Source organism: Dermacentor andersoni, chromosome 3 (assembly GCF_023375885.2).
Source record: "Dermacentor andersoni chromosome 3, qqDerAnde1_hic_scaffold, whole genome shotgun sequence".
In the NCBI taxonomy this organism is placed as follows: Eukaryota; Metazoa; Arthropoda; class Arachnida; order Ixodida; family Ixodidae; genus Dermacentor; species Dermacentor andersoni.
In genome coordinates this window covers 122,647,948-122,675,822 of record NC_092816.1, presented here as the reverse complement: position 1 = coordinate 122,675,822, position 27,875 = coordinate 122,647,948, and the positions used below count along the sequence as shown (strand labels likewise).

The following is a 27,875-nucleotide window of genomic DNA, read 5'->3' as shown; positions in this document are numbered from 1 at the left end:
CAAACAGGAACTCAGAAGTTTACAACAAGTTTACTCCTAGCTCACCACAACATGACTACTAAGAAACATCCAGTGCTAAAAAAAATAATATTTCTAGTTCGGCATAGGATGCCCAGGCTTCCGTGAGGGTTCTTCAATGAATGTCTCAGCCGGCACATGAAAAAGACTGCTCCAAGAGTGACTAGGCCGGCATGTCGCCGTTCATCGGGCTGTCGTCACATCCAGTCACAGTGGCAGCAGTCTCGTCGGCTGAGCTGGTGCTCGGTGGCAGATCTGCACGAGTAAGCGACAATAAGATGTCATCGCCATAGACTGAACAAGTCTACTGCAGTAGAGAGGCTCCTTCATGAGCGCTACAGTGGACTTCGTCTGCGCCATTCACGCTCCATTAGAACATCGAGGTAGATGGTTTCATTAATCTTGCATTTTTCTCTTCCTCTACATAATTGCTGCTGCTGGCGAAATGAAAGAAAATACGGTATTCATAAATAATAACAATTAAACAGCCCATATCCTTGTTGCGTCGGGAGTCGCTTTATGTCTCAAACCCTCACGGGAGCCAAATTAAGACGCCGCAAAGGGGAGATTGATGAACCATTGGCGCGCTGGCACAGAGAACGAATAGCCGCGATTTCATTCTGCCGATCATAAAATGACGAGCGAAAGCAGAACAAGCCCCGTTGATGTATCTGAAGCAAGGTGTGGCATTGTGAAACCAGACGCCTCAACAACTCAGGGTACTTGAACGTGCACCTGAAGCTTCACAGAGGGGAGGAGTAGGTAGAATTTCACTTTCATGGGAATGCTGCTGCTTCAGCGCACCAGAACACTCAGTCTCGTGGCTCAGTAACAGAACATGTATGTCATCACAACGGATTGGCAAAGGCAACGTACATAAAGAACACACATCATGCCACATATATACCACATCGTAGATACACACACACCATAGACAACACAGCCAGATGTTAAACGCGCACACAGTGAAAAAGGAGTCCTAAAATGCGCGATAAAGATGCTTAAATGTTTTGGGAGAAACCGTATTACATCACAAATTGAAAATGACCTTAAAGCAGCGATGCTCATTTTATAGGCCAAGCTGCAGGGATAAACGTACTGTATAATTTAAAAAAAGCCAAGTTTTTTAGTTCTTTTCTTAATTTCTTTTTGATACAAGCAGCAGCCTTCTCTTTAAGCTGTGCATTAAAGCAGGATGTGCTTAAATAGTACGGTGTCGCAGGTGTCACCCTAAAATATTGCCGTTGGTCAATGCGTTGAATGAATTTGTGCACGCGAATTTAATCAGTGACATACAGTGTCCAAACACCGAGTTAAGTGTAGTTGAAAACTTCATCGGTGTTGTGGCGTAGGAAATAATAGTGAATTAAGGGAACGATCTCCTTATTAAGCACGTGACGATCTGTCTAAGCCTTTGTTTCCGTAAAGAATATTTTTGTAAAGCTTGCGTGGCGGTAATCTTTGCAAACTGCTACATCAAGCTTCTCATTGAGTCTAGTGGCTCGTGGCAGCACCTTGTGGCGCTTTGTTTAGCTCTCTATGGGCAGTCGCATCTATGGGCAGTCGGCATGCGAACGTTTTTGAGTGTTTCGCGCGCTTGAATGGTTAACGTCATCGCGGAGACCACCGGAGTTCGTATGACCGTGCACAACGGGTGGTAGTTGCCATCACGAACCCCTCCCTACAACCGATTACCACCCTTCACATATCCCCAACTGCCACTTCGGAGGAGGCTGAAGAGGCTGCCATTGCCCTAGCTATTACGCGCACGGAGGCCCGGTATATATTATCAGACTCTAAAACTGCGATACTAAATTTTGCTCGCGGGAGAGTTCACGTCCCTGCATTTCGCATACTGAACTCTCTCGCTGCATACCCGCCCCGCCACATGGAGCTCATATGGGTGCCTGCCCACTCTGGGAATCCTGGAAACGAGGCTGTCAACGCTTTAGCCCGAGGTTTTCTCAACCGGGCAGCGGCGGCCTCCGATCCAGGGTTCTCACGGGAGCGCATGCATTCATTCACTGAATTGACGCAAGCCTGCAAAACTGAGCGTAGGCTCTACCCCCCACCCCATCCCTCCCTCGACAATTATCACCAGACACTTTGGAGGCGGCTCCAAACACGCACCTTACCCTCCCCTTATATACGCTCGCGCTATCACCACGTCCACACCGACCCCTCCTGTACCCTCTGCCACCACCCCAAAGCCACTCTCGATCACATTCTTTTCCTCTGCCCGGCGGATCCTCCCCCGCGGGGCCTGGAGCACCTTACTACTTGGGAGGCTTGGGAGACCCTACTGCGCTCCGAGGACCCGGCCAAGCAAGCCATCGCCACAGGCCGGGCTGCCAGCGTCATGACCCTCCGGGACATGAACGTTTGAGTGCAGTGGGGCCGTGCGGGGGCCCAAGGACCTGCGTGTCCGCAACTCCCCTGTGTGCAATAAAGTTATCACCACCACCACCACAACGGGTGACACCAGCACGACGCCAGGCAAGTGATGAAACGTTCGTAATGCCAATCGCCTGACAAATGCAACGAACGGACGTTGAGAACTAGGTCTAGCGTATCGAGACCGATGAGGCCTGACTAGTGTCGCCGGACTGGCACCACTACAGTACGTGCGGCAATATCTCGCAAATGGCAATGTGCGATTGCATGTGAAAACGCGTCCTTCAAACTTTGAATCAAAAGACAGCCCCCTTAACGTCAGTATGTCCAAAGCACGCAAGCGCACAACGAAAAAGCCGGAAGCCGCAGTGGAAGAATCGGACATGGTACAATGCGACAACTGTGCAGGCTGGACCCACTTCAGGGACTCCCCTTTCTCTAGTCTAGAAGTGGCCTAGGGCAAAACATACACATGCGATTTCTGCACCAAGTTATCTGCAATGTACACCACAGTAGCATTGCAGGAGCGAAAAATGAGGGAAGAGTTTAACCTGCTGGCGGAAACAATGAAATACCAGTGGCGAACAGCTGAAGCTACAAAAAAAAGCAGAAAAACAAAAACTTACTCATGAGCTCAACGCAGAACGTACTTTACGTGAAGAACTCTTGGCGAAAGTGACGGCTCTCCAAGACTGCGTTGAAAACCCCAGACCCATGCCATGCCACCAGGCCGACGACAATGGCACTGCTATACCCGAAGACGACGCTGAGTCATTAGACAGAATTGCCCACTCGCCTTCCAGCCTACAACACATCCCTAAGAAAACAACAAGCTACCTTACAGAAAACAGCGAGTCCGGGGAGGAAAACGAAGCAGGCCCATGGCTCAAAGTAGGAAAAAACAACCGCGCAGTGCAACCACGAAATGGACATCTGACAGCAGACTACAAAAGCCAGAAATCTGCTTCGAAGAAACATAACCAACCCGAGCAGCAACCCAAGGACACACTGCCGCAGCGTAGATGCACAGTGGTGCTCGGAGACTCCAACGGTCATCGCCTAAAGAGGCAGCTATATAAAGAAGTCAGCGAACGGAGGCTTCGCGTCACTACGAAATCTGGGGCAACAGTGGAGGAGACCCTTCTTCGGGCTGAAAATGAGATCGCACGTGCAAACCCATATGCACCTGGGCTCCAGCTAGTACTTCACGTTGTAACTACCGCCATACTAAATGAAAGAGAAGCCAACGGATCCATGGATCAGCTGAAACCAAAACTGCAATCTTGGAGCCAAAATACACCTTAGTACCACTACATAATATGTGCCACACCGGAGCTGACATCACGAGATCACCACGTGACAGCCGCCTGCCAAAATGGAACAAGAAAGCCAGCGCAATATGCACCAAGCTTGGCCCTCAAGTAGAATTCGCCCCCATAACAGACCAACTAGAGAATGACAGCCTCAGTGACATACACAGAATCAACAGGAAACCGCATTGGACACCTTCTGGCTCAAAAAGTCCTACATTTTTTAGGGGCCAACAAAGGGCGACATGACAGCTTCCCGGGCAACCGGCGACATCCCACAGGACACGACCAGACGAATATGAGGACACTGCTGAGGACACTGCTCAAAGTCATGTCAACAACACTAGCCCAGCTAAGCGAACCAAATCGCCGAAGGTGAATGCCGGAAAAGAGGCGTCCGCCATGCAAAGAAGAAAAATAGAAAGCCTCCCGAACCCACAAACACTAATGCAATAAAGGAGGAGGCACAGAAAGACGAAATCTCGAAGCAATGAAAAAAAATTAAAATTATCCTCTTAAACCCGCAAGACGGCAATAATATAAAATGGCCTGAACTACAAAATCAGATAGAAGATGAAGACATTAACGTATATGCACTTACGGAGACTCACCTTCGAGACAATGAATAATCCCTCCTACATACAGGACTCAACTGGATTGGCCAAAACAGTAGAAGAGGGGATAAACGAGGAGGTGGGGTTGGCCTCATCCCAAAAAGCCTAAACGCACTAGCAACGAAGAGCCACAGCCAAGAACATATGTGGACCACAGCGAAAATTGATAAATGCCCACTCAACATTTGTGTCGGATGCATGGCTACTAGCTCAGAACAACAAACATGGAATGAAAATATCTGTGACTGCATCAAAAAATAAATAAAACAAACCTACAAGAATAAGCCAGTCCTCCTTATAGGAGACTTCAACTGCCATATAACAGAGCTAGACCGCTACGAAAAAATTCAGCTGGCCTACGCAGGCTAGTTAAACAGTGCAACCCACACATAGCCAACCTGGACCCTACTTGCGACGGAACATGCACATGGTCACGAAATTCAAGCAAGTCTGCCATTGACTATGTTCTGTACAATGACGAGACAATACGGCAACAAATGCATATGTCATCCATACACATAGATGAAGAGAAGTATAACAAGTGTGGAAGCGACCATAGCAGAATTACAATAAGCTTAAAATGGATTCAACCTCTAAAGAACACTGCAACAAGGCGTACCAAAGCACACTGGAAAGCGAGGAAAACCAGCGCCTTGAAGCATTTGCAAGAGATTTGGAGCTATCAACAGGGCGACCACTGAATTATGAAGAATTCACAGAAAAGTGTCTATCAATAGCCCATAGAACCATTGGATAAATGACTGGAAACAAATGGTCTAGGACATCGCCATGGTTCGACAAGTAGCTGAAAACTGAGATTCCAAAACGAAAGACACTCTCCAGACAGCACCGCCGTATACCTGAAGAGAACACGACCTTAAAAGATGTCATCTGGGAAGTGTACCTGAAGCAAAAAGAATGAGTCAAAACTATGGTCGCAAGAAAGATAGACAAAGCATTTAAACAGCAAAAGGAGCATGTAACAAAGGAGCGAAAACACTACAGCCAGAAGTTCCGGGCCTAAATACAGAACCTGGAACCACGGGAGGACATACACAAGGATGTTGCATTCCTGATAGGTGACGGACGTACTCTCCATGTAAAAGAAGAAATGGAACAATACATAATACACCACTTTGAAACCATACAAGCAAACTACGGGACACCACTGTACCAACCCACAAAGAACACAATGAAACGCTACAATGCACTACCACATAGTGAGGCTCTATCCGGGGCGACCTCAATGGCAGAATTAAAACGACGCCTCGGAGACTTCAAGAACCAGAAAGCATCATGCATAGATGACATTCCAAATGAATTTCTCAAGGCTGTCCAAGCAAAAGCAAGAGAAACACAACTGTTTGAATGACATCCTTGCGACACCAGATATACCTGAAGCCTGTAAAGAAACCCGAATACCACTCATTCACAAGGGCAAAGCACCGCTATCGTCCAATAGCGGTATAAGGGCATAAAGGCCCTCTGGATGCAATGACTCGTCTCTATCGAAACAAAATTCGGCCCCAACCCAAAGATCCAAGAAATCAAAAGCGAAAGCGAAAGTCCATGGACGAAAATCTCGGAAGGTGAAACTAAAAGCCCTATCAAAACAGGGATGTCCTCTATCAGCGACCTTGTTTATTATATATATAAACAACCTCCTGAAAGCACTAAATGACGAGGGACCTGGAGTGACACTCTTCACAATAACAACAGACAACAAGAGGTGTACACAAAAATTTCATGCTTGACATTCGCTGACGATATTGTGCTTCTGGCTGAGTCGGCAGCAGACGTACAGGACCTCCTGGATATCTGCTCCCGAGTTGAGGCTGAGGACTACCTCAGGTTCAACGCAGAAAAATTGCAATGGATGAACCTAAACACAATATCTGAAGGACTGACATTCACGCTAGAAGGAAATTCTGTAACAAAGACAGCAACTTGTAGGTATCTTGGAATTGAAATATCAGACAAAGAAGACTACCTCGAAAAACAAACTGATTCGATAATAAAAAAATCGAACCGTCTAAAAGGTCGAGTATGGCACCTATCCCGACACTCGTGCAACCCTTATTCAGTCGGTCGCACACTGTGGAAAACACTCGCAGTCCCAGGAACAACATGCGCAACTGACACACTAACATACTCGACACAGACAATAAAATGCCTAAACTGGCACCAGAACAAACTCGGACGATGGCTGCTGGGAGGAAACATCTTCACAGCCAATGGCGCAATAACAGGCGAAACGGGCTGCTCACCGTTTGAAATTCGAGAAGCAAGGTCACAATTACAATACACGGGTAGGTTAAAATTTATGCTCATAGATTGTTCCGCGAAATTGTGGTGAAACTTTAGAGCGCACGAAAAAAAGAAACCAGAGCGAAATGTGAGAGACAGCAAAAAACTTTATTTTTCCTCTGTCACATAAAACGCCTGCCCTGTGTTAAAAGGGACTAGGAACAAACTTACTTACTTTCTTACTGGCTAGTGTCTGAAAAATGTTTGTGTCACGCGAGTTCCGCCATCGAAATAAAATAATTAAATGTTTGCACGTTAACGATTATGTCCCTATCAACACTTTAGACCAGCAGTTAAATAGAATACGGTAGGTCACTGCAGCGTTGGCTTTGTGTGCTCTCAAGTTGTATGGAAAACCAATAAAATTTCATGTTTTACTGCTAAGGGTTGCATGTAAAGTGATCCAAGTGCGTTGTACCTATAACCTGAGAATTTCACTTTTAGTTCGTGCTCACTGAACGCAATTATTTCGAGAATTGTTATTTTGCCAAGTCAGCGTTCTTCCCTAACCTGGCCAGGTTTTGCAATACTTTAATTTAGACAGCATCAATATTTTGTGATATTTATATCCGAATTGCGCTCGTCTTATTTAACTACTGCTACTACTACTACTAATACTTTTGATTAATATATGGGTTTTTATGGCGCAAGGGCCAGATGTGGCGAAGGAGCGTCATACAAATGGTGATGGTCTTTCAATTAATTGTTTATGAAATGGAGAATTGTACTTTGAATGGTGGCTATAGCCTGACTGCAAACAGGCCTAAAATCAATCGCTTTAAATTGCGTAAAATATATAGATATTAAAACAATGACATTGACCAGAGATGTGAACTATGACCAAAAATGTTTTGTTACGCAAGGATGATGTAATAAAGCGTGTAGGTTAACGTAGCACTATACTGCCTCATCAGGGCCTTTGAATGCGAGGGCCTGAAGACACATGCTGCAGTAGGGGTACCTAACGCAGTAGCAGCCTCTGGTAAGAGGCCGTACTACGTAACTTTTCAACTGATGATGTGCAGTGTAAGAGTGTCATTTGAAAAAATAAATCCATTATTTGACACCAAATTTGTTTTAGTGCCAAGAAACTGCGCTGGCTGTAAAGGGATACGCTATCGGTAAGCTAAAGGAAAGTGATTCTTCCTCTCGATTTCTGTTTCCCTACACTCCACAAGGACGTGGATGACGGTAAGTGTTTCACCACACCTACCACATGTTGGAGGTTCATCACAAGTCAGAAGGAAGTTCTGTGTATCGTATGTGCGATATTTTTAGTCGACAGATTATGACATCGTTTTCTCGTGATTTGCTTAACTGTGGCTTAATTAGATTAAGTTCATTCGAGGTTTGGGCATCCGACAAGCGTTGCCAACAGTGTCTTAATTGTTTCCGAATGAAAGGTTTCAAATCTACGGCGGGGACAGCTATAGAAGAGTTCAAATCTTTTGTTGCTGTGGATGTGGCGCTTTTGTAGGCGAGCCCATTACCCTCGATGCCTCTGTGCCCGGGCACCCAGCATATTATGAAACGTTGATTGCATGCATGAACAGCGCGCAAGAGTGTATAAAGATCAATAATTATAGAAGTTTTGTGCTTTTGTAGTGATACTAAAGGCTTGACAACACTTAGAGAGTCGGTAAATATATTTGCCTTTTCTAGCTTTAATTGCTTGGTTTTTTTCACAGTCAATAATAGTGCATAGGGTTCAGCTGTAAATATACTTGTTTGCTCATGCGGAATGCCAGACTCCCGAAAAGGATGGACCAACTGCTGCATAAGACTTTGTGACTCATCCATCGGTTAAAACTCCGGGCAGCAGTACTTCGACCGAAGCTCAGGGAAGTGCATTCGAATGTGCCTATCGGGAGCACGCTGACTGACTTCAAGGAACGACATGTCACATTCCACGAGCTGCCGCTGCCACCGTGGTGGCAGCTTCGCCTCCATTGTAAAAGCGTTTTTTCTGTTCGTGTTATACACTTTTTTTTTGCTGTCCGCGATTACACACTGTCACCTCGACAGCGGATCAATCGCGATCAACATCGGCGCACTCGCGCTAGCAAGGCGCGGGTCCTGGCATAATGGATGCTGCGGCCTGACACTGGGGCACCGTCTAACATGTGCTAGACGAATGGCGGCTCGGTGATTTCAATGCACATAACTTCGCGTCCTTTTTCTCATTCTATTTGAGTGCTTAGAAATGTACAGAAAGAAGGTTTGTGATAAAATGACAGGAATTACAGCAAACAATACGCAGACGTTGTTACCGCACGTAAAACTCTCGCAAGTAGGGAATGACGGAGGTACATATGACACACAAAGGCTTCATACAATTGGCTTCTCGAAAGAGTGCAAGAATGAACTTGCTATCGGAAGCGAGAAAAGGGCGTTTAACCCCTTTAAACTCACTGGGGCGTCCTTCCGTCATCGCAATATCCGCCAGTCTGAGGTAGCTGCGTATTATCAACCAGCAATCGTCGCCGATATCTGCGAGCTGCAACCGGCCATCATCCTGCGGAGGGCATTCCACCCCGTGCGCCACCACTCCGGCCAACCTCATGAACTGGTGCAGACTGTAGTTGCGCAGCTGTGCCAGTGCGTGCTTGACCATCGCCTTGGCCTCGTCGCCCCTCACGGCAGCAGCCTCCCGCACCAGGACAAGGAGGCGCGGATGGTCGTGGACGAGCTCGAGGGACCGAGCGCCCTCGGCGCTCTCTCGCTGGCCCAGCACGAAACGAGCCGCTGCCGAGATGCGCTCGGCGTTTCGTCTTGTGACTACCTAGAAGTATACAGCAAACATTTTTGCAGCATAAAGGGGCCTTGCGACGCTCTTCTTTCAAGCCAGAATATTTACCTTAAATACAGTCTGAACTTTTCAAAGAACCAAGAACGAAATGAATTAAGATAACTAGAAGGCACATAAATCCACGTTATCGGTCAGATAAATTTCAAAAGACAAGCGAACTTGGAATTTTACTCTCAACTCGAATTTTCGCAGCTCTAGATGTCACGTTTCACACCGCCACGAATTCGCCGGGTTGCGTCAATAGCAGCAAGGTATTAAAGGAAGTCGGCGCTCCATGGTTGCCAAGTCTGCTGAGTCTGTCAACCGCGGTTTCACGTGCGTTCTCATGGCATCATGTCAGATCTCGGAGGCCATGTTGCCACGTTTATGGTTGCACACAACTTTTACGAGGTGGCCCTTGGCGCGCGTCAAAGTGCACGGCATGTTGATGCGTCGTTCCCATGGTTTCGACGCTTCGCCCGTGGCTGTGAAACGTAATGCCCAACACTCTTACTTTTCCGAATACTCGCTATATAGTGCGAACATCAATCGCACATTACATTTCGAACTAATTATCACCACGCCATCTTTTTATGTCGCAACCTGCCTACGAAGCACATGAAACCGTTGCTTCGAGGCTATGTCATTGGTGCCGCTCGACAAAGTTTCCCTGACGCATCATACTGATAAACAAGTGTCCTTACGCAACGGCTACTATAGACATTCTAGAACACTGAGATATAAGTGCATTTGTGAGAAAAGCAACGATGAGCGACTGCTCATGTACCGATTGTCAGACACCATTTCATTCAACAAGCCGCGGTATAGCTGAGGGGCTATGACATTCTTCTGCAATGACGAGGTCGCGGGTTTGATGCTCAACTGCGGCGCCCGCATTCCAATGGGAGGGGAATGTTAAAACGCTCATTGAATGGAAATTAAAGAGAACAAAATGAGTTGAGCTGCATAATTATGGCTGGCCTTTTTCTTTTTGACAATATCAAGAAAGCCACTCTTACTGAAAAAAGAAGCTTTTGCAAGTCGGAAAATAATCAGGAACAAAAGGCGGCTGCCGTCGCCGCCTTAAAGTTTCGTAACCGCTCGCTTTGATATCATGAATTTTTGAAAGCGTCTCCCTGGGACTATTGAACCTTCTATCGTTGTAGATGGGATATACTGTATTACAAAAGAGCCAAATACAGAAGTTGCTATACCTTTTTACAACTTTTATGGTGCCACAACGGTTCAAATACGGGAAAATAATTTGAAATATGTGACGTCGGTCTTAAATACCGGCGCTGGGGTTGCGGGAAAAAGGTCAATAAATCGAACATTGGCCGTCAGTTTCTCTACTAGCAAACTAGACATTAACAGGAAAATAAAAAAAAAAATGTTGCACTTTAAAATAATGTCTTATCACACTAAACTAGTTCAGCGTTTCCCTCTCCGTTGAGGAACCTCAGATTGCCAGACAATGCGTAGCCAGCTGTACGGCAGTCATCCGTAGTACGCTGCACTGCTCCTGGGCGTTCAATTGTATAATCTACTCTAAAAAACAGTAGCAAAAGGAAGTCTAGCTGCAAGCCCAAAGCGTGGAGAAAATGTGTGGAGATTGTACTACCCGACAGCTTCCGGTCCTGAGACCAGAAAAAACGGCGATCGATTACCTCGCCTAATTTGGGCCTCTTGCATAGCCCATAAATTGATTATAATGTTTTACTTTTGATTCGAGTCATCGCCCATTTCACAAAAACTGCCGAAAGTCACTAGGGTGGAAATAACTTGAGGCGGCAAATTTACACTGCAACTTCACTTTGGAAACGAATTCTCTGAAATTAACTTATTATTTTTGCGTTTACCACATCTTAAGCACTCAAGGGCCACGTCGAAGCCCTGCCATCAAATACACGTGGAAGAATACAAAGGACAGGTTACGCAGTACCTGTATATCGGCCAGCACGTTGTAAGCGTAGTCGTTCGGCGAATACAACGGCCCCCTTACGGAGTTGCGCACTCCGAAGATTCGGTCGAAGAGGCAGCAGGAATTGCACTGCCACGTCACGCGGAACTCGACGAGGCGCCGACTCGTTCGAGCAGCGTCCGCCAGCACGTCCATGTCGTGGTTGCACATCTGCACTCCTCTGACAATCACTCTGCAGAGGTTGGTGTTGGACGCTAACGCCGACGCCAGTCTCCTCGGTAAGCTCCGGACCTGCTCCAGCGTCATCTCCAGCGTGTTCCTGACCAGCGTGATCTCGACGTCCGCGAGTGCCGACGGCGCCGAAAGGTACGCGCACAAAGCGGCGAACGCCGTTTCGTTGAAGAAGTCGCAGCGCACTCGAAGTGTCGTCACGTGACCGGCGAGATCGAAAACTTCGGACAGCGCCCGGTCTTGCAGCAGGTGGGGCCTCTCGGGGAGCTTGAAGTGGGCGCTGTCGACAGTGACGCCGGTGATCTCGGCGCACCGCCCAAAGGCGCCCGCGTCCGCCAGTCTCACGTGGTAGTCCGCAACGATGACGCGATCGTGCAGGCCGCGTTCTCGGATCATTCTGCAGATGTTCTCGGGGTTGGTTGTCGCCGGCAGGTGACTGACGATCACCGACCGCAGGGTGTCGCTGTCGGCGACCGCTCCGAGGAAAGCGCTGCACTCCGCTTCGTCAAAGCTTGCAAAGTCGATGCGGAGCTCGCGAAGCGAGGAGTTCTTCCGGAGAGCCGCGTGCCACGGTTCGACGTACTGAGCTACACGCGGGTCCGGGACGCCGACTGGGTCGCGAACTCGCGGCAGCATCGTGGAGCAGCGTTCACAGACTGACGAAGGCAGCCGGAGACAGCGTAGGGTGCTGTTCAGAGCCACCACTTTCATGAACGGCGCAATCCTCCCTGCGCTGAAGAGCAGATGTACATGTTGCAGCTATGCGCTTGCAACTTAACGCGTCTATATATGCTGCATCCATGACAAAACGCTCGCATTGTATTACGCGTAGGCTTGATAGACTGAAGTTGATAGTTTTAGAGCTGTGAAAGTTGAGAGAGCGGCGCTTGAGCGAAGCTGAAAGAACGAAGATATGCTACCGAGAAACGAATGAGGTATAGTTGGTACATCTTGTTGATACAGTACCCAGAGACACACAAACGTACGTAAAACGCTCAAATGCAACTGAACGGTTTATTCGAAGATTGGCCTTGATATAGAATAGCGGCACGTCTCTTGCACCACCTGTAACAATTTTGTGTGAGGTATTCGCCTTCTTTTCTAGATAGATACCTTGAAGGGCTGTTAAAACGATCATTCTGGAATCAATTATGCCCGATTCGTCTTTTTACTCGGGATCAGCGTGAACGAAACAATGGCAAATAGTAACCAATCTTACGCAGCCTTGTAAGATGCAAAGATTTCGACAACGGTGTCGCTTCGCCTTCAGGATTTAAACGCGGTAGCATTCAAAGTTTCCTGACTGCTTCTCACGCTTCCCGGCAACTGCAGCTTATGTAACCGTAAGGTTTACCGGGAAACGGTGGCGGCGATCGCTGTGCGCGAAGACGAGCTTTCTGGTAGAAACGCGACCGCTTGTGTGGGCCGATCCCGGAGATTGTGAAGAGTCGAGCCAAAAAGAATTTTTTTTTTGATGGTTGGATGTATGGATGGATAGATGCTATGAGCGACCCCTTTCGAACAAGGCAGTGTGTTGCGCCAACAAGCTTTTGTTATTATATTGCCCAATATCCTACCTATGTTAAAAAAAAGAAAAAGAAAAAGAACAAAAAAACACGAGGACCTCCCATCACGCAACTTTCTGAACTCCTTCTGGAAACTTGGTTTTTGTACGCCTCCGTTATTTGTCGTTTCTCTACTTTTCTTCCACAAATCTTCCGATCGCCTCTTACTAATCTCTATTGCTGACATATCTTGCTTCCCCCTGTTCTCAATGAATCCGAGGGCTTCAAGGAGGCCAGAAGTGCCCAAATCGACCGCTGGACAGATATCCTTACATTCTAATAAAACATACTCCATCGTTTCGTTAGAGTTACCGCTGCAATGACATGCTTCTTCTACCTTTTTGCATCTCGCTTTATAAGTGCGCGTTCTAAGGTATTCTGATCTGGCTTCGAAAAGACGAGACGGCTCGTGGCGGCACACCACGGCTGCCGCGGTATCTATGTATAAACCACGCTTTTCATTTCAGGGGCCATGCGCAGACGCAGCGACGAGCAAATGTGTGATAGGCCGGCAACGCGAAGATAAAATGGTTTTCCTGTCGTTTTGAGATCGCTGACACATATTTTTTTTTTTTCATTTATTTAACGCAAATGAGCCACAGTTGCATCACTCAGGATGTTCTCGCGATCACAAAATCAGCCAATGGCTATTGGTTGGTCGAGCTGCTTGCGATGCCGCAGCATAACGACATTGCGAAAGCGAGTGAAAACAATTTTCCCGTTCTTTTGACACGAGAACGTAAATTCCCGGCAGCCGGTTGTAAAAACAAAACAAAACAAAATTGACGGGGAACGCCGTGACCTGAGATGAGGGTAATGTTTAACCACTCGTATCCGTTTTATTATAGCGCGTTGACACGAAATTCTTGTGATAAAGCGTGCGTTGTGAGATGCCTTCTGAGGCTAGGCGTACGACAAAATACGTTCCAGGGATCCTTTAATGATTTTTGAACATAATAATAACAGGTTGTCGACCTCCTAACGAGGCTCCTGGGAACATGTGAGCCAGATATAAGGGGTATTCCTTCATTTGCAACCAAATTTTACGACGCGACACTCTTTGGTCGGCTGACGCGTTACGTCGAAAAGCAACGATCTCGTTTTGGCGAGGAATCAGCCCTACTACTGACTGCTGGGCGTGTTGGTGATCCACACACAAGAATGGCGCAAACGAACACGGACGTTTTTTTCTGCGAAGCTGCCATTCAGGCCCGTTAAGCGCCGCTTGATATGAAATGAAGAACGGTTTCTAGATTTTACTGACTACGTCCCCAAAACAGGTGCAACGCCGTTCAGTGCGTGATCTGAAGCCTCATGGGGAGCGTTCTATGCAACGCGGAAATTACCATGACGTTTACGTAACCGCACTCCAAGACGCCGCGATGAAACCTACACTGTAATACCTTCACTATTAAAAACAAACATTGCTATTTTGTTGACATTAGCTTATACAGAATCCATATTTCCTTTTCCTTTTTTTAATAGTTTGTGCTTCATATGTTCGACCACATATGTGTCACGTTCATGTTAAGTGACATAATATATAGGACTATTGTGTGCTATATTGTGCGTAGTATGCACTATGCGTCACTGTACTATACTACAGCATACCATGATCAATTTAGTGTTTACAATTTTATACTTATTCCTTATGTCATGAATATATGGAAGCTATTAGGGTAAATAAAGATAAGACTCTATGAATTTGGTAGATAGCGTTGCTTCCCATTTAAACACGCAGAAAATGAAGCGCGGTCTCACTGGCCGAGTAATGCTAGAGTCACAGTATACAGTTTGAACTCACGAAACCCGATTTTACGAAGTTCCCGACCAAACTAAGAAATTTACATTCCCTGGCAGCTACTCATAGGGTTCAATGTTATCATCAACCCGAATTAACGAAGCAAACTTGGCCGAACTCGATTTAACGAACTTTTTCCTGAAATGAATGAGTAAAACAAATCGTGATTTCTTTATCGTTTCGACACGGATGGCTCTTCGAGCGTGCGCTCTAAAGCTGTTCCGTTGAAACATCTAGGCGCCATGGTCACATCCCTAGCTTTGTTTAGATGAGGCTGCACGCCGCGCCTATGCACGGAACAGCCGAATCAACACCGCCTCCGTAGTGTCAGGGGTGGTTGCTTTTGTTACTTCATGGTTTATGCGACAGATGGCGGTATTTACGGCAAATGCAATGCCGTGGTAGCCTTTGCGTGTCGCTAGGTTACAATTTTAAATTTCGAAGGACCGAAAAATTTCCTTCTCGATTTCACGAACTTCCCGATTTAACGAAATAATTCAAGCGTGGTCATCGCTTTATTAAATCTAGTTTCAACTGTACACAGTAATCGCAGATTGCGCCCCGGAGCTGCGGGTCCTACAAGTTATGAAGTTCGCGTGGATAAATCACTCTTTGCCCAGCGCACTAGATCCGATGCAAGCACCGCAAGCCCCATACAATCCCGCGGTACATCATTTTCCTTGTCTCAATTTGTTATCCGCCGTCTGTCTACGGTTGACACAGGCGTTAGTTCCAACATTAACTGCTCCTATAGGGGAACTTCTTACACATAGCCTTTCTATCCGTGGCTTCAGGAGCACTTGAAATACTTACAAAAACCCGGCGATATCCATGCACAGGTCTGCATTCAGTTCCTCCAGCGTGGTCATGTTGCAGAACGCTTCAGCGAGAGTCGGCAAAACCGTCCCCTGGTCCTCGTAAAGGTCGAGCGACCTGAGCGTCAGCTTCTTGAGCGTGGCGTCCTTCTTGGTCAGGTACCGGGCGAACAGCTGGCCGAATCCGGCGGTAAATACGCACGGTCCGACGGCGAGCTCGGCAATGGTGTGGTTCCAAGTGAGCGCGCACAACAGTCGGTTCACTCTCTCCGCGCTCAGCATGAGGACGGACACGTCGAGGTTCCTGAGGTGCTGCGTGCGACGCTCCAGCAACGGGCCTCTCAGCTGCGTGATGTTTCGAAAGACCACTTGCAGACCACAGCCGACGGACGCGAACGCGAGCTCTTCCAGGTGCGACAGCGCGTCCACCGCCTCGAGGACGCCGGCGTTTGTCTGGGCGATTCGCTCGAGCACCATGCACACGGTCACGCTTCTCACCGAGGGACTGCTTCGGAGAGCGGCGAGCAGGGTCGGCGGTTGGGCCGTGCTGCCGTTGATCTCGACGGCCGTGATGCACCGGTGCTCGGTGAGCAGGTACTCGGCGCAACGCAGAGCCGCCTTCTTGCGCGGGTCGTCCGACGTGCCGAGCAAAGCGCACGTGGAAGAGGGGGCCCGAACGACCGCCAGGCGAACGCCCCCGGGGTGTCGATCGTCGCGAACCAGCTCCAGATACGCGCCGAGGAGCACTCGGCTTGTGCGACGCAGGTGCGTCAGTAGCTGACAGTCGGAGTCTCCTTCCTTGGTGCAACGGACGCGTACGCGACGGAGCTGCTTCCATACGGCGCCGCTTTGACGCGTGATCGCGGCATCCGCCGCGTGCGGAGCAGACGACGCGTCCGACATGACCTGCGCTTCTCGTGGGTGGCGAACGAACGGCCGGAACGGCTGAGATATAGTCGTCCAGAAGTGAAGTGTATGGCCTGCACGAGTAAAGAGAGACGATGCGCATCAAACGCTATTGAGTATCGTAGTTATTTCTCTGTACGTGGTGCTGCTAATCTCCGATGGTACTGTATTCCTCACGAAAACAAGAATACATGCTCCCTCACCGTGACCCGTACATTAGGTGCTTTGCCTCGTGTGCCCCCTTCTTGGTTTAAGTACAATAATATGAAAAAAATATACCCGTATTCAGAAATAAAGTTGACAGTCACTAAAGTATCCTTACGTAATCTGAAGGCCAAAGCATGAGTACTTGTCTAAGTTATCACCTTCAATTAAATCTCCACCTTAACCCACCTTGCTCTAATATGTACCAACATTAATTCACTTTATTCCACCCTAACCCACATTTAACCACGTTAATTCAGCTTAATTCACCTTGCTCTAATTTGTACCAACCTTAATCCTCTTTAATTAGCCTTGCTCTAATTTGTTCCAACCTTAATCCGCCTTAACCCACTTTAATCCACCTTATTCCACTTTTGTTCACCTACCAAATTCATAAAACAACTGCACAGCACACCAGCTTCACATTCAGAGAAAGCAGTGGGGATAGTAAGCGCAATCTGCGACGAAAGTTTCGTGTTTCGGGCTTCAATACGCGTGAACGTTCGCAATGCGCATCAATAGAAGTGTTGCAGAGATATAACCTACCGTCGCTTTTTCCTTGTATTTTCGAGTCATGTCACATCTTTAGGTAGTTTCACCTGTGTCCTTGGTAAACTAGACAAGGCACTTTGTTTATATTTCAAGAAAATAACGCGCAGGTTATGGCTCATACGCACGCAAAGTTCGGAATGTGTGCCTTAGTTGAGGCGTTTCCAAAAATTACGCATTCAAGTGCCCCAGAGCATTATGAGCGTTTCACGAGCGCGAAGAATTTAGCTCTTTTCCTTGGCAGTACAAAAATTTCCACGAAAAATAAATGTTACGAAAATGAGGGGAAGACAATGGCAAATGTGTGTGTGAAGTTAAATGCATATGGGTAAAAAATGCTGCCTTTGCAAACAAATTAAGCGACAACTCGAAAGTGTGATACTGGAGTTATCAGCTATGGTTCTTAATGACCGAGATAACTCTATTTTAGACCTCCTTTATATTAACTGGAAAGGGGTGGTGGGGGGGGACCTGTGTTCAGCGCAATGTGCGACGTAACTTTACCATTCCGGGCTTTATTAGAAGCATTGCAAGAAATTACTGAACACCCGGTATTTTTGCCTTTTTTGCGTTGTAAGATGCTTGCAGTAGGTTTCCTTAGTGTCCTCAGTGAACTACGAAAGTCACCTTGTTTTTCTTCGTTTAAATTAGTGGCAGTTTATGGGCATTGTATGTATGAACGAGGTCCGAAGTGTGTGAACAATTCATGGCCTCAGCAGTACATTACGCAGCTTTATAACTGTGTTTTAGTAACAACGCATAACTTAAACTGCTGCCTTGGGGGAACTGTGAACATTTAGTGAAAATAGGGATTATGGCTCACTTTCTCGCAAAGTAAAATGCGGATGGATGAACCACTGCATTTGTTAAGAACTTATTTACCAAGTTCCCGAAGACGCTTACGCTGGCAAGGATTCAAACGAACCAGTCATTTGACGATGAATTTGGTGTTTTGTGACGCAAAGACCAAGTAAATAGCCAAAGAGCGCCAGGCTAGTGTTGATGAGTTGGCAATGCAGCGATGAGTTACGAGAGGTAGATGCGATGTGGCTGTAGAGGGGCCTTAAAACAGTCACTGTAAAGTGCGTAAAATCTATATGTAATAATATTATGGCAAGGACTAAGGAGGTGTACTATGAACACGAAAGAGACGTTGCGGAAGGATGATACGATATACGAAGATGTGTCAGTCGTAAAATCCAGTCATACAGAAGCCACATATTGAAGTGTGTGATTAAATTACAAGCACAGTGTTTTTTTTTTTTCACTGTAACTGCTCGACAGTAACAGCTTCGCTGGAAATTTGGTTGTGATTCTCGCAGCATCTCGCTATGCATCGCAGAATGCGATGCATAGCGTCAATGCAACAGGAAAGGGTAGTTCAAGGCGGGCTTCTCCGCTTCTCTCGTTACATGTAAACTTTGGCGGTGAGAGACATCTGGCGTCACTCTCTAATGAAATGCAAATCGCCGGAAACAAACAGGTTCCGGCTTGTCGCACAGTACAGTTATCGTGATCCCCTAAGGAATGCGACAATTAAGCTACTGTCATAGTGTTGTAAACGCAGTTTTTGTGGGACCAGCGGCTACCACGGACATTGATTGACGCGAGCCACAGCTAAGAAAGAGAGATGATGGCCAGAACAGCGGTGTGGACGTCAAGTAGTACGAAGCTACCGCGAGAGTTCTGTAACATCAGGTTGCAAAAAAAAAAAGGAAGAAGTAATCATGATAGAAGAGTTACTTCTCCTGGGATTGTAATATGTGGACATGCCGTTATCAAACCAGCCACCGTAGAGCTTGGCAGCACAACGCCATAGCCAAGGCATTGCTCGCCTACCGTGGCGGGAATAATCAAATAATCATCTAATCGAGTATTCTTCTACCGCTGTGTTAACAATACATGGAGCTATGATGTTTAAGGTATAGCCACTTGGTGGCCGGGTAAAGTGACCTTCTTCCTCGGCTGTTTCTTATCCTCGTTTTGTGCTACTTTCATTCATTTCCTTTCATTTTTACATGCTTTAGTCGCTGGAGTTTAACGATAAAGAAACAGCAAAGACACCGCCTTCCGCCGCGAGTGCATGCGTGGGTATGCAGCACATGGGCACCTGGGGAAGCGACGTAGGTGTACAACGGTAGCCCCATGCGCCATTCTTGTATACGCCAATTTTCGTCGTGTATCAAGGAAATTGTCTCCATCACTGAAACAGGTTGTCACGATCGATGTGTTGAGCAATCGCCCTTGAATTTCTACTGCACCGTCGAAGCACGCTGTATGACACGCTTATGTATTCAAGAAGCAACACGAACAGATTCGTACGCGAAAAACCTTTTAATTCGCCCTTATAGCTGTAAACGCATTGCGAGCGGCTACGTGACAGCGTTTCCCTAGATTAGGCGTCTCGATGGGGTTGAGGCGCTCTATGCTCCGTTCTATAGATTGCAGTCAACGGTGTGGATGCTATAGAGAGACTTCTTGCAGCGGCTTCGTTCGCACTTGGATATAGTTCGATGTTTTTTTTTTTACCGCAATTGTGCGGGTTTTGTTTTTTGTTTATACAGGCTTAGTATTGAACGAAACAAGTCTTAACCTTGGAAACAAACATACTGTGGTAATGGCTGCTAATGCGTTGTTTTAGATCATTTTTATTTTTGTTATTCTTTTCGGGTTTCTGTATATGCAACCCATCGCCAGGAGCCTCACGCGTGCATGCTCGCTCGAGCGAACGTTGTTGGCGCACAGCGAAGCATGGACGGAACGCGCCGAGTGATAGCTCGTCTTGACCGAACTTCCTGCGTAGCTTCCGCAGCGTTCACTGCTATGTATGGAATGGGAGTGTAGTCTGAAGTAATGCCCCGGTAAAGGAAATAATCACCGCCCCTTCCAGTACGTGAAGATGGTCGAACAGTGAAGCTGTGTTAGTTACACCTAGGGTTACACCATGCAAGTCGAACATTGCAAGCAATCTATATTGCAAATCTTTTGTTTCACCTATATTTCACTTCATTTTCGCTTTTGCGTGCTTCGCGTGGTGAGTATGCTTTAGGAGTGCTTTCTTTTGGGGGGGGGGGGGGGGGGTGTCTCCCAATTTTATTTTTCTTTCGCGTGAGGGAGGCATTACGACGACGAGCCCGCTACCGAGCCAACTCTCGCTGACGCTCGCGGCATGCAGCTTCTTCCTCCGGAGTACGCGCTACTCCGGGTTTTCCCATAGTTGTAGCTGGGATGAAATGTGCGGAACCACTAATTCAAAGCTCCGTATATTGGGCGCAACGCCCACCACTGGAGATGCGGGAGCTGCAATCGTTTTGACGATTGCTTAATTGCATTGATTTGACGAATAACGTCTTTGTGTTTCTTAATGAGGTTACACAAACAGGGACAAAGAAGAGGAGCAACACAAGGAACAGTCCTTGTGTTGCTCCTCTTCTTTGTATCTGCTTGTATGCGCACAAAAAGGTTTTAAATAATGAATATGTTCCAACTAGGCCGACTCGCAGTTATGCTGAGGTTACACAGACGCTCGGTTGCGACGGTGAGAACGACGTCAGTGACGGTACGCCCGCAATCCGCCGTTGTTGCTTGCGTTCGATGTCTCGAGTTTGCTCGGTGGCGTGGTTTGCAGCTTCCGCCCGGCATTCCCGCTAGCGATTCTTCAAAATAATGTTGCTTCAAAATTTGATCTGTCCATCACGTAAGACGATGAATGGCGCAGACCCCTTAAGCAATGGCTCATACCCCGCTAACGCGGCCTCCTCATTACGGTGACAGAAGTGAAATTCTGCTGGAATGACGAGTGGCTACGGGTCCAGCTGTGGGAAAAGACGACGGCGACGACGACCACGACGAACGCGGGAGCAGTGGCACGAGCCAACGCCTCACGAGCTCGTTCGCGCGGTAGCGCACAGGAGTGCCAACGTGTGGAAGAAGACGACGACGCTCGAGCCATTGCTGATGATGATAGCTTTAGAGAACTCCAACAACGACGGCACAGGGTCCGCACAAACAGCTTCGCAGTAAAAAAAAAAGTAAAAGAAAACAGTGCCCTTCTACTCTGTGAGGAAGGATGACCAGCGAAGCTGTGCATGTGGGCCCCTTAATGGCGAACTCCACCTCCGCCGCGGGTCGGCCCGGTATTGCCCGATATCTTCGGGATTTTTTGTCTACACACGGACACGATTCTGAGGGAGCTAGCGTTCAACGACTTCATTGTAAAAAGAACACTGAAGTAGCGCCTAGTGCGCCCCTTCGCCTCTGCCTCGTCTCCTAGCAGCTGCAGCAGCGCCTCTATGACGTCCACAAGGAGACTACGGACGCAAGAGCCACGAGCACGGCCCGGCTCGACTGGCGCGCGCTCGCTGTCGCGAATAAAGGGGGCTGCGTTTCCGGCGCCCATCGCCCCCGGGCTTCGCCGCCGTTGCTTCGGGCCGCGTGCTGCGTTGCAAACGGGAGTGCACATTCAAAATTGCGCTTGCTCGGCCTTCCAAAAACATATTGCGTCACGTCTGAATACCTGCGATTTCTCAGCGCCGCCGAGCTTACCCAGATGACCTTCAGGAGCGTCAACGCTGGTCGCCGCTGTATGCAAACGCGCTCGCGTCCAGCCCTTTTTGCTTGCGGGGATGGTTCATGCCAGTACAAGTATTTTGCTGGCTTAGATCTTGCATAATGCACTTCCATGACGCGGTGTACCCTAATAATAGTGAATAAGTGGCAACCGCACCGTCGTCACGATCATATCAGTTTAAAGCCTCTAATAAAAGTAGGTTTCCTTTTCAGAGGGCTCTATGCCATGCATATAAACACACTCCGAGCACTTCTGTATATTGACTGATCGAATACCGGATATTTTTACACTTTCAAACACGACAAAAGTCAGGCTGCTTGCTTCTACATACATTCCATTGTCGTACTTAACGTTACCTTTTCGAATTTTTCCTTCCGTCGAAGCTCTCCCACTACACCGCTCCGAACCACACCACGCTGGTGTGCCCTAGCGGGATAATTGCGCAAGCGCATCATTCCGGCCATGGGCCACGAACCACGGGCCTCGCACCTCAACTAACTTTATTTACAATCAACAAAACTCACGAAAGAGGACGTGCCTTCACGTTGACAAGTATTGCGTTACTTTTTGTTTTCTTACAGCGATAGTTCTACTACTTCAGGTACAAACCCAGAAAAATGTCTGGTTACGTAAATCTGACCTTTAAGCACAGCCATGGTCAAACTGGGACTCAGCCTGCCACTACCGGTGGCTGCTGCACAAGCCGCGTGGGCGTCTATATCATGAAAGCGATCTGCGATGTTTGAGAAAGAGTGCTGAATGCCGGTAGCATCGTATGCATTGCGCTTTCTACGCTTAGTTAGCGTAGAAGCGAAACGCAGCGCGAGGGAAAATTCGCTCGCTGCTGCTGACTGAGGGCGCCAAGCAGCGTCTGTCTCCTTTCCCATAGCAAGCGAAGCCGTGCTATTGCTCGACAAACTTGGTTTAACCGCGTTCACAAACGGCAATTCTTTTTCAGAAGCTTTAGTCTCGAGCAGCGCGTTCACATGGTGTTTTCTGCTTTTGAACCCACGTCGCTTTGGCCTGAAGCACGCCTATGTAGGCGCGCCTTCCAAGTGTGCATGAGCCAGTACTTGAATTTTCGAGATGTAAACTAAACAACTGACACCTCGTGTTGTGTTAACGAGTAAAACGCCAGCAATATCTCTTGATGCACGTGCCAGGTGAGAAAGATACAAACCATCAGCTCGCGAATGCGCAACAAAATATGGGAAGAACTAGAAGAAAGAATGAGAAACTCACCTCCGATTTTCAGGATTGCGTGAAAGCGCAATCACTCGGTGAGTAAACGTGGTGCGGCTGTAGACCGAGGACCGGACTGCGATGACGCATAGAACAAATAGTGTTTATGATGATGATAATGATGATGATAGTGATATATAATGATGATGATGGATGATGAGTATTACGGACGATGAGAGCTCGTCCGACAACAATGAGGGGTTTGAGAGATCGAGAGACAGAGTGTTAATGAGACAGCCGAGACAACTTCGAGGCCAAGTAATGGTACGCGTCTCGAGCCGTCTGGAAGATGTATAGAAGACGCTTCTGCGACGTGACGCCACCTCGCGGCGACAAGAAAAGGCACACATTATTTATGTAGTTTAAGTCTTAGCGCCTACGAACCTATGAAAAAGAAGATGCGACTTACCTTAAGGGCATAAGAAAGCCTTGCTACGTTTTCCTGTGCGCAGACTACCTTCCTGTCAAGTTTCCAAGCCTCCTGCTCAGCCGCCATCTTGTTTGGGCAGGAAGGTAGCCTACATCATTCTTGACTTCGATGCTGTCTTCGCTAAGCTGTCTACTTTGACGTCTTCGTGAGAATCGGAACGGGACTTAAGATGGCCGCTGTCCGCTTAGCCATCTTGCCGTCTACAGTATTGGAACACAGACCTTGTTGGTGCACTGCAGATAAGAGTAGAGACCAGGGTGTAAGAATATTATGAGAGGCACGTGAACGATGCCCGTCCCAGCATACCGCCATAGAAAAGAAAAGCAAAGATATTTAAAGAGAGGACATTGGGGCATATCTGGCCTGAGCAAGTGCACCATGATCACGTGAAAGCCCAGTCTTCCAGACAGCCACTAGCTGGTGCGAGTGGTAGATAAATTTGTTGAAACTACCTTGTGCCGTGCAGTGCAGCATTCCTTTGCGTTAGCGTTGCGTGGCACGCTAACGCTAACGCAAGCATATTACGCTATACTAAAACTGTCTATTAAGTTGAGGCACAATGTTATACTTTCGATATTTTGTTCCTAATCAGGCTACACACTTTTACTGATGCAATAATTTGAATAGTTCTGACTTTACGTTCTTGTGGCTTTTTAATCCACGAAATAAAGGAAAGCCAGGGCAAGCCATTTGCATTTCAGTGCGTTCCGGCAGCGTGTAGCGTCGTGAGAACTTCAATCCCTCTTGGCCTCGTGCTAACTGCAGTCTCTCGTGCGGAAGAAACCTCTGCTGCTTTCCTATCGGCATTGTTAGTGCGTCTCGAACGAAAGGTGAGCAATATTTCTTTACCTTTGCTTGTACTTCGAACGCTGCGAGCGCTGCGTAGCTTCAATGAAATTAGACATAGCCGGCCTTGCGTCTTAGATTAACAGTTTAGAAAATGCTGAAGGGACCATTTTTTTTTTCTTAGCCAAACATTATATTATGTTAGGGAGGTCGTTCCGTTTGCTAAAGGGCTAAACGGTGGCAGCGGTACGCGCCCGTCGCCGCTAGTCGCGTTCACGACCGCGAAGGACGGTTGTGAGGTGAGAGAGAGAGAGAGAGAGAGAAAATGATAAATTAAAGGTAGGGAGGTTAACCAGGACTGAGCCCGGTTGGCTACCCTACACTGGGGAAAGGGAAAGGGGGACGGAAAGATTAAAAAAAAAGAGAGAAAGTCCACTGGAGATATCAGTCGGTCACTCAGTCCGGATCACAGACGCTGACTCAATCCGGTCGCTTTCAAATATCGCAGCAGCGCTTTTGTGGCCTTTTGTAGCTGTGATATGCGAGGCCATGATCCCAAGATCTTGTTCAAGGTGAACGGCTTTCCATCTAGCTGATTGAGAGCTGTGCAGAGGTCTTGCCTTTCATTTTCATAAGATGGGCAGTAGCACAGTAGGTGTTCTATGGTTTCCTCGACACCGCAGGCATTGCACTCGGCGCTATCAGCCATTCCAATCAGAAATGCATAAGCATTTGTGAATGCGACGCCCAAACGTAAGCGGCACAGCACTGTTTCCTCATTTCGCGGAAGACCTGGTAACAGCCGTAGTTGGATAGAGGGATCGAGGGAATGCAAGCGATGGTGAGTGAACTCAGGTGTGTGCCACTTCTCCAATGTCAAAGAGTGCTGTAGCTTGCCTAAGTGTTGGGCTGCGTCGGTCCACGATAAAGGTATTGAAACAAGGGTTGCTCCTTCGTGTGCTTTTCTAGCAGCTTCGTAAGCGAGGTCCGGTTGTGAGGTGTTGCGTATTGTACTGTATTACGTGCCCCGTGCGGAAGTGGCCGGCGGTCCGGGGGACAGCGTGTGTGCGCTGTGGCTACACTTAAGTTGCGGTCATAGTCGAAACGTAGAAACGCGAAAGAAGCCGCACTCTGCGTTTGCTTATGTTACTAGCAAGTCATGGGAGCTAGCTATTTGTACCTAGATGTGCTACAGGGCGGGTCGTACGGGCGAAATAATTGCGTTTGGCTGACCTGGGCATGAAGAGCGTGCGTACACGCTTGATAATTTTCGCACGCGCGCCGCAGAGAAAGACTCGTGCGCGGCCTGTTCATTCACTCGCCGGGGCTAGAGCGCTTCTTTATGGCGCTTTACGAGCGGTGAAAACGCGTCTTGATATAGCAGGACATCGAGTCTGCAGAGAACAGATTTGCTCATTACAGCATGAGTATGCAATGACTTCAAATCTTCAGATGAGGTGTTCGTTCTACACTGCATAACAAGTATGGTGTTGCATCACCTGCTGTACGCTAGCAGGTACGGGCTGGGTCTGTAGCAGCATCAAAGAGGCAATGCACCGAAAGATGAGACAGAGCTACCATGCTACTGCCGACGCCGTCCGCGTTCCGTCCACGTTTCCCTGCAGTGCCCACGCGCGCAGTGTCCGGTACTGTAGCTGGCTCTCGGACGGCGGCTCGTCGAATTTCGACCTTGGAAGAAGCGTTGGATTCACTCATATTGTAGCCTCGGAAGCCGCTGCGTCTTCTCGTCACCCAACGTTTATGATAGAACAAGTTCACGTTGGAGATCTCTGTTTGTTTGTGTTTTCTTTTGCTGAGGCAGCTCCATCACGTAAACACACGCGCGTGACATGTACAGGGCTTTTTAAAGCGAAGCTTTCTTTGCCGCTTTCTTCGACTTTCCCGCCGCTGCTGCTGTCCTGCACGCCGCTAACACCGGCCACGTCGGGACGTGGTTGAAACGCACGCCACTAATTCCGGCCGCGTCGGTATGTGGTTCAGATGTGGCCATGTCACAAAAACATAAAAGGCATGCGCTGCGGTGTTTTGTTTCATGAGATTTGTTTATGAGCTATCATTCTCAAAATTCCGACTAAGGATGTAAAGAATGTAAAGAATGTAAGACAAGGAATGAGCCACGTGGAAGGCTTGCCTAGTTGCGGTTCAGAATTATTTCTGCGGATTTTCTGCCACACGGGGCCCTTAACGCTATCGCGGTAATACATAACAGGAGTGTGGCAGGAAGGAGAGACGACCCGAGAAGCTCGTGTGAGTATTTACGCCGCATCACATGTGATGATGATGAATGCGGTGTTTTGTGGCGCAAGGGCGAAATGTGGCCAAAGAGCGCCAGACCGGTGTTAATGAGTTCGCAGTGGAGCTCTGAATGTCGAAGGGTAGATGTTACGTGGCTGTAAAGGGGCCTAAAGAACAGTCCCTGTAAAGTGCATAAATCCTTTATGAGATAAAATTATGCCAATGGTTAATGAGCTGTAGAATGGACACGAAAGATACATTGTGAAATAACGAAGATATTGTGAAATATATGATACATCAATATTTGCAATAAGCACTGCTGCCTTAACAGAGTCCTTGAGATGCAAGGGCCTGGAGGCATGTGCTATACAAAACTACCATCACAGCTTCATCCTCTGGAAAGTGCTATGAATTTATGGGGCTAAAAACTTGCAAGTCGACTTCATTGAAGAAACCAAGAACTGCTTCGGTGTCAAAGAACGGTTCTTCACCAAGAAACATTGCACGATGGAGAGGGGTGTGCTGGCGATATACAAGAGGAAAACGTTTGTTTCTTTCAGCTTCAGCTTTCCGACACTCCAGAAGAACGTGCAGAACGGTCAGCCGCTCAGCACATCTACCACAGGTTGGTGGCTCATTTCCAGTCAGTAAAAAAATTCTGGGTGCCATAGGTCCTTCCTATCCTGAGTCGACAGAATAGCACATCAGTTCGTCGTGTTTTCGTTTTCGGGGGCCAGAAACCTAACTGTGGCTCCCCCGCAGGGGCGTCTGCGTAAGCAGGCGTTTGGTGTGCTGCGACACCACGTACCCGAGCACACGAGGGTTGGACCCTCCCGCGCGTAGCCGTGCGCGGCTTAGCCGTGTCTGGGGAAAAGGGGATCCTGGAGGTTGAGCCGATGCGGGGTGTTTGGACCTTTAAGGCCCCCCGGCGGAGGCAACACGCCTCTTTGGCCTCGGCTTCGCATAGACGGCACTCCCGGACTGACCCACCCGGGGCAAATCGGTAGTTGCCCTTTCCTGTCTCTCTCTCCCTCCAATCTTCGTCTTTCTCTTACTTTTCATCTTTCCTGTCTTCTCCTAGCTTCCGCTTACTTCCAATTTTTCAAGGCAACAAGGGTTAACCTTGTGTGAATAGCCAACCTAGGTTATTTCATATTTGGTTATAGCG

The 27,875-nt window shown here is 47.9% G+C and overlaps 1 protein-coding gene across 2 annotated transcripts; it reads right to left on the bottom strand.

The window, feature by feature from the left end:
* Nucleotides 1-15: 15 nt before the first annotated feature.
* Nucleotides 16-23,316, bottom strand: LOC126537695 (uncharacterized). 2 transcript variants are annotated; one of them, XM_050184793.3, is made up of 5 exons: nt 23,236-23,316; nt 15,763-16,744; nt 11,374-12,316; nt 9,056-9,425; nt 16-273 (listed from the first exon to the last, which is right to left on the bottom strand). In XM_050184793.3, exons 2-5 carry the CDS (start codon nt 16,665-16,667, stop codon nt 182-184), a joined length of 2,310 nt encoding a protein of 769 aa, XP_050040750.2. In that variant the 5' UTR covers nt 16,668-16,744; nt 23,236-23,316; the 3' UTR covers nt 16-181. The 2 variants fall into 2 exon arrangements, with proteins under 2 accessions (XP_050040750.2, XP_072143389.1); XM_072287288.1 differs by lacking the exon at nt 23,236-23,316 and having other exon boundaries at nt 15,763-16,815.
* Nucleotides 23,317-27,875: the final 4,559 nt, after the last annotated feature.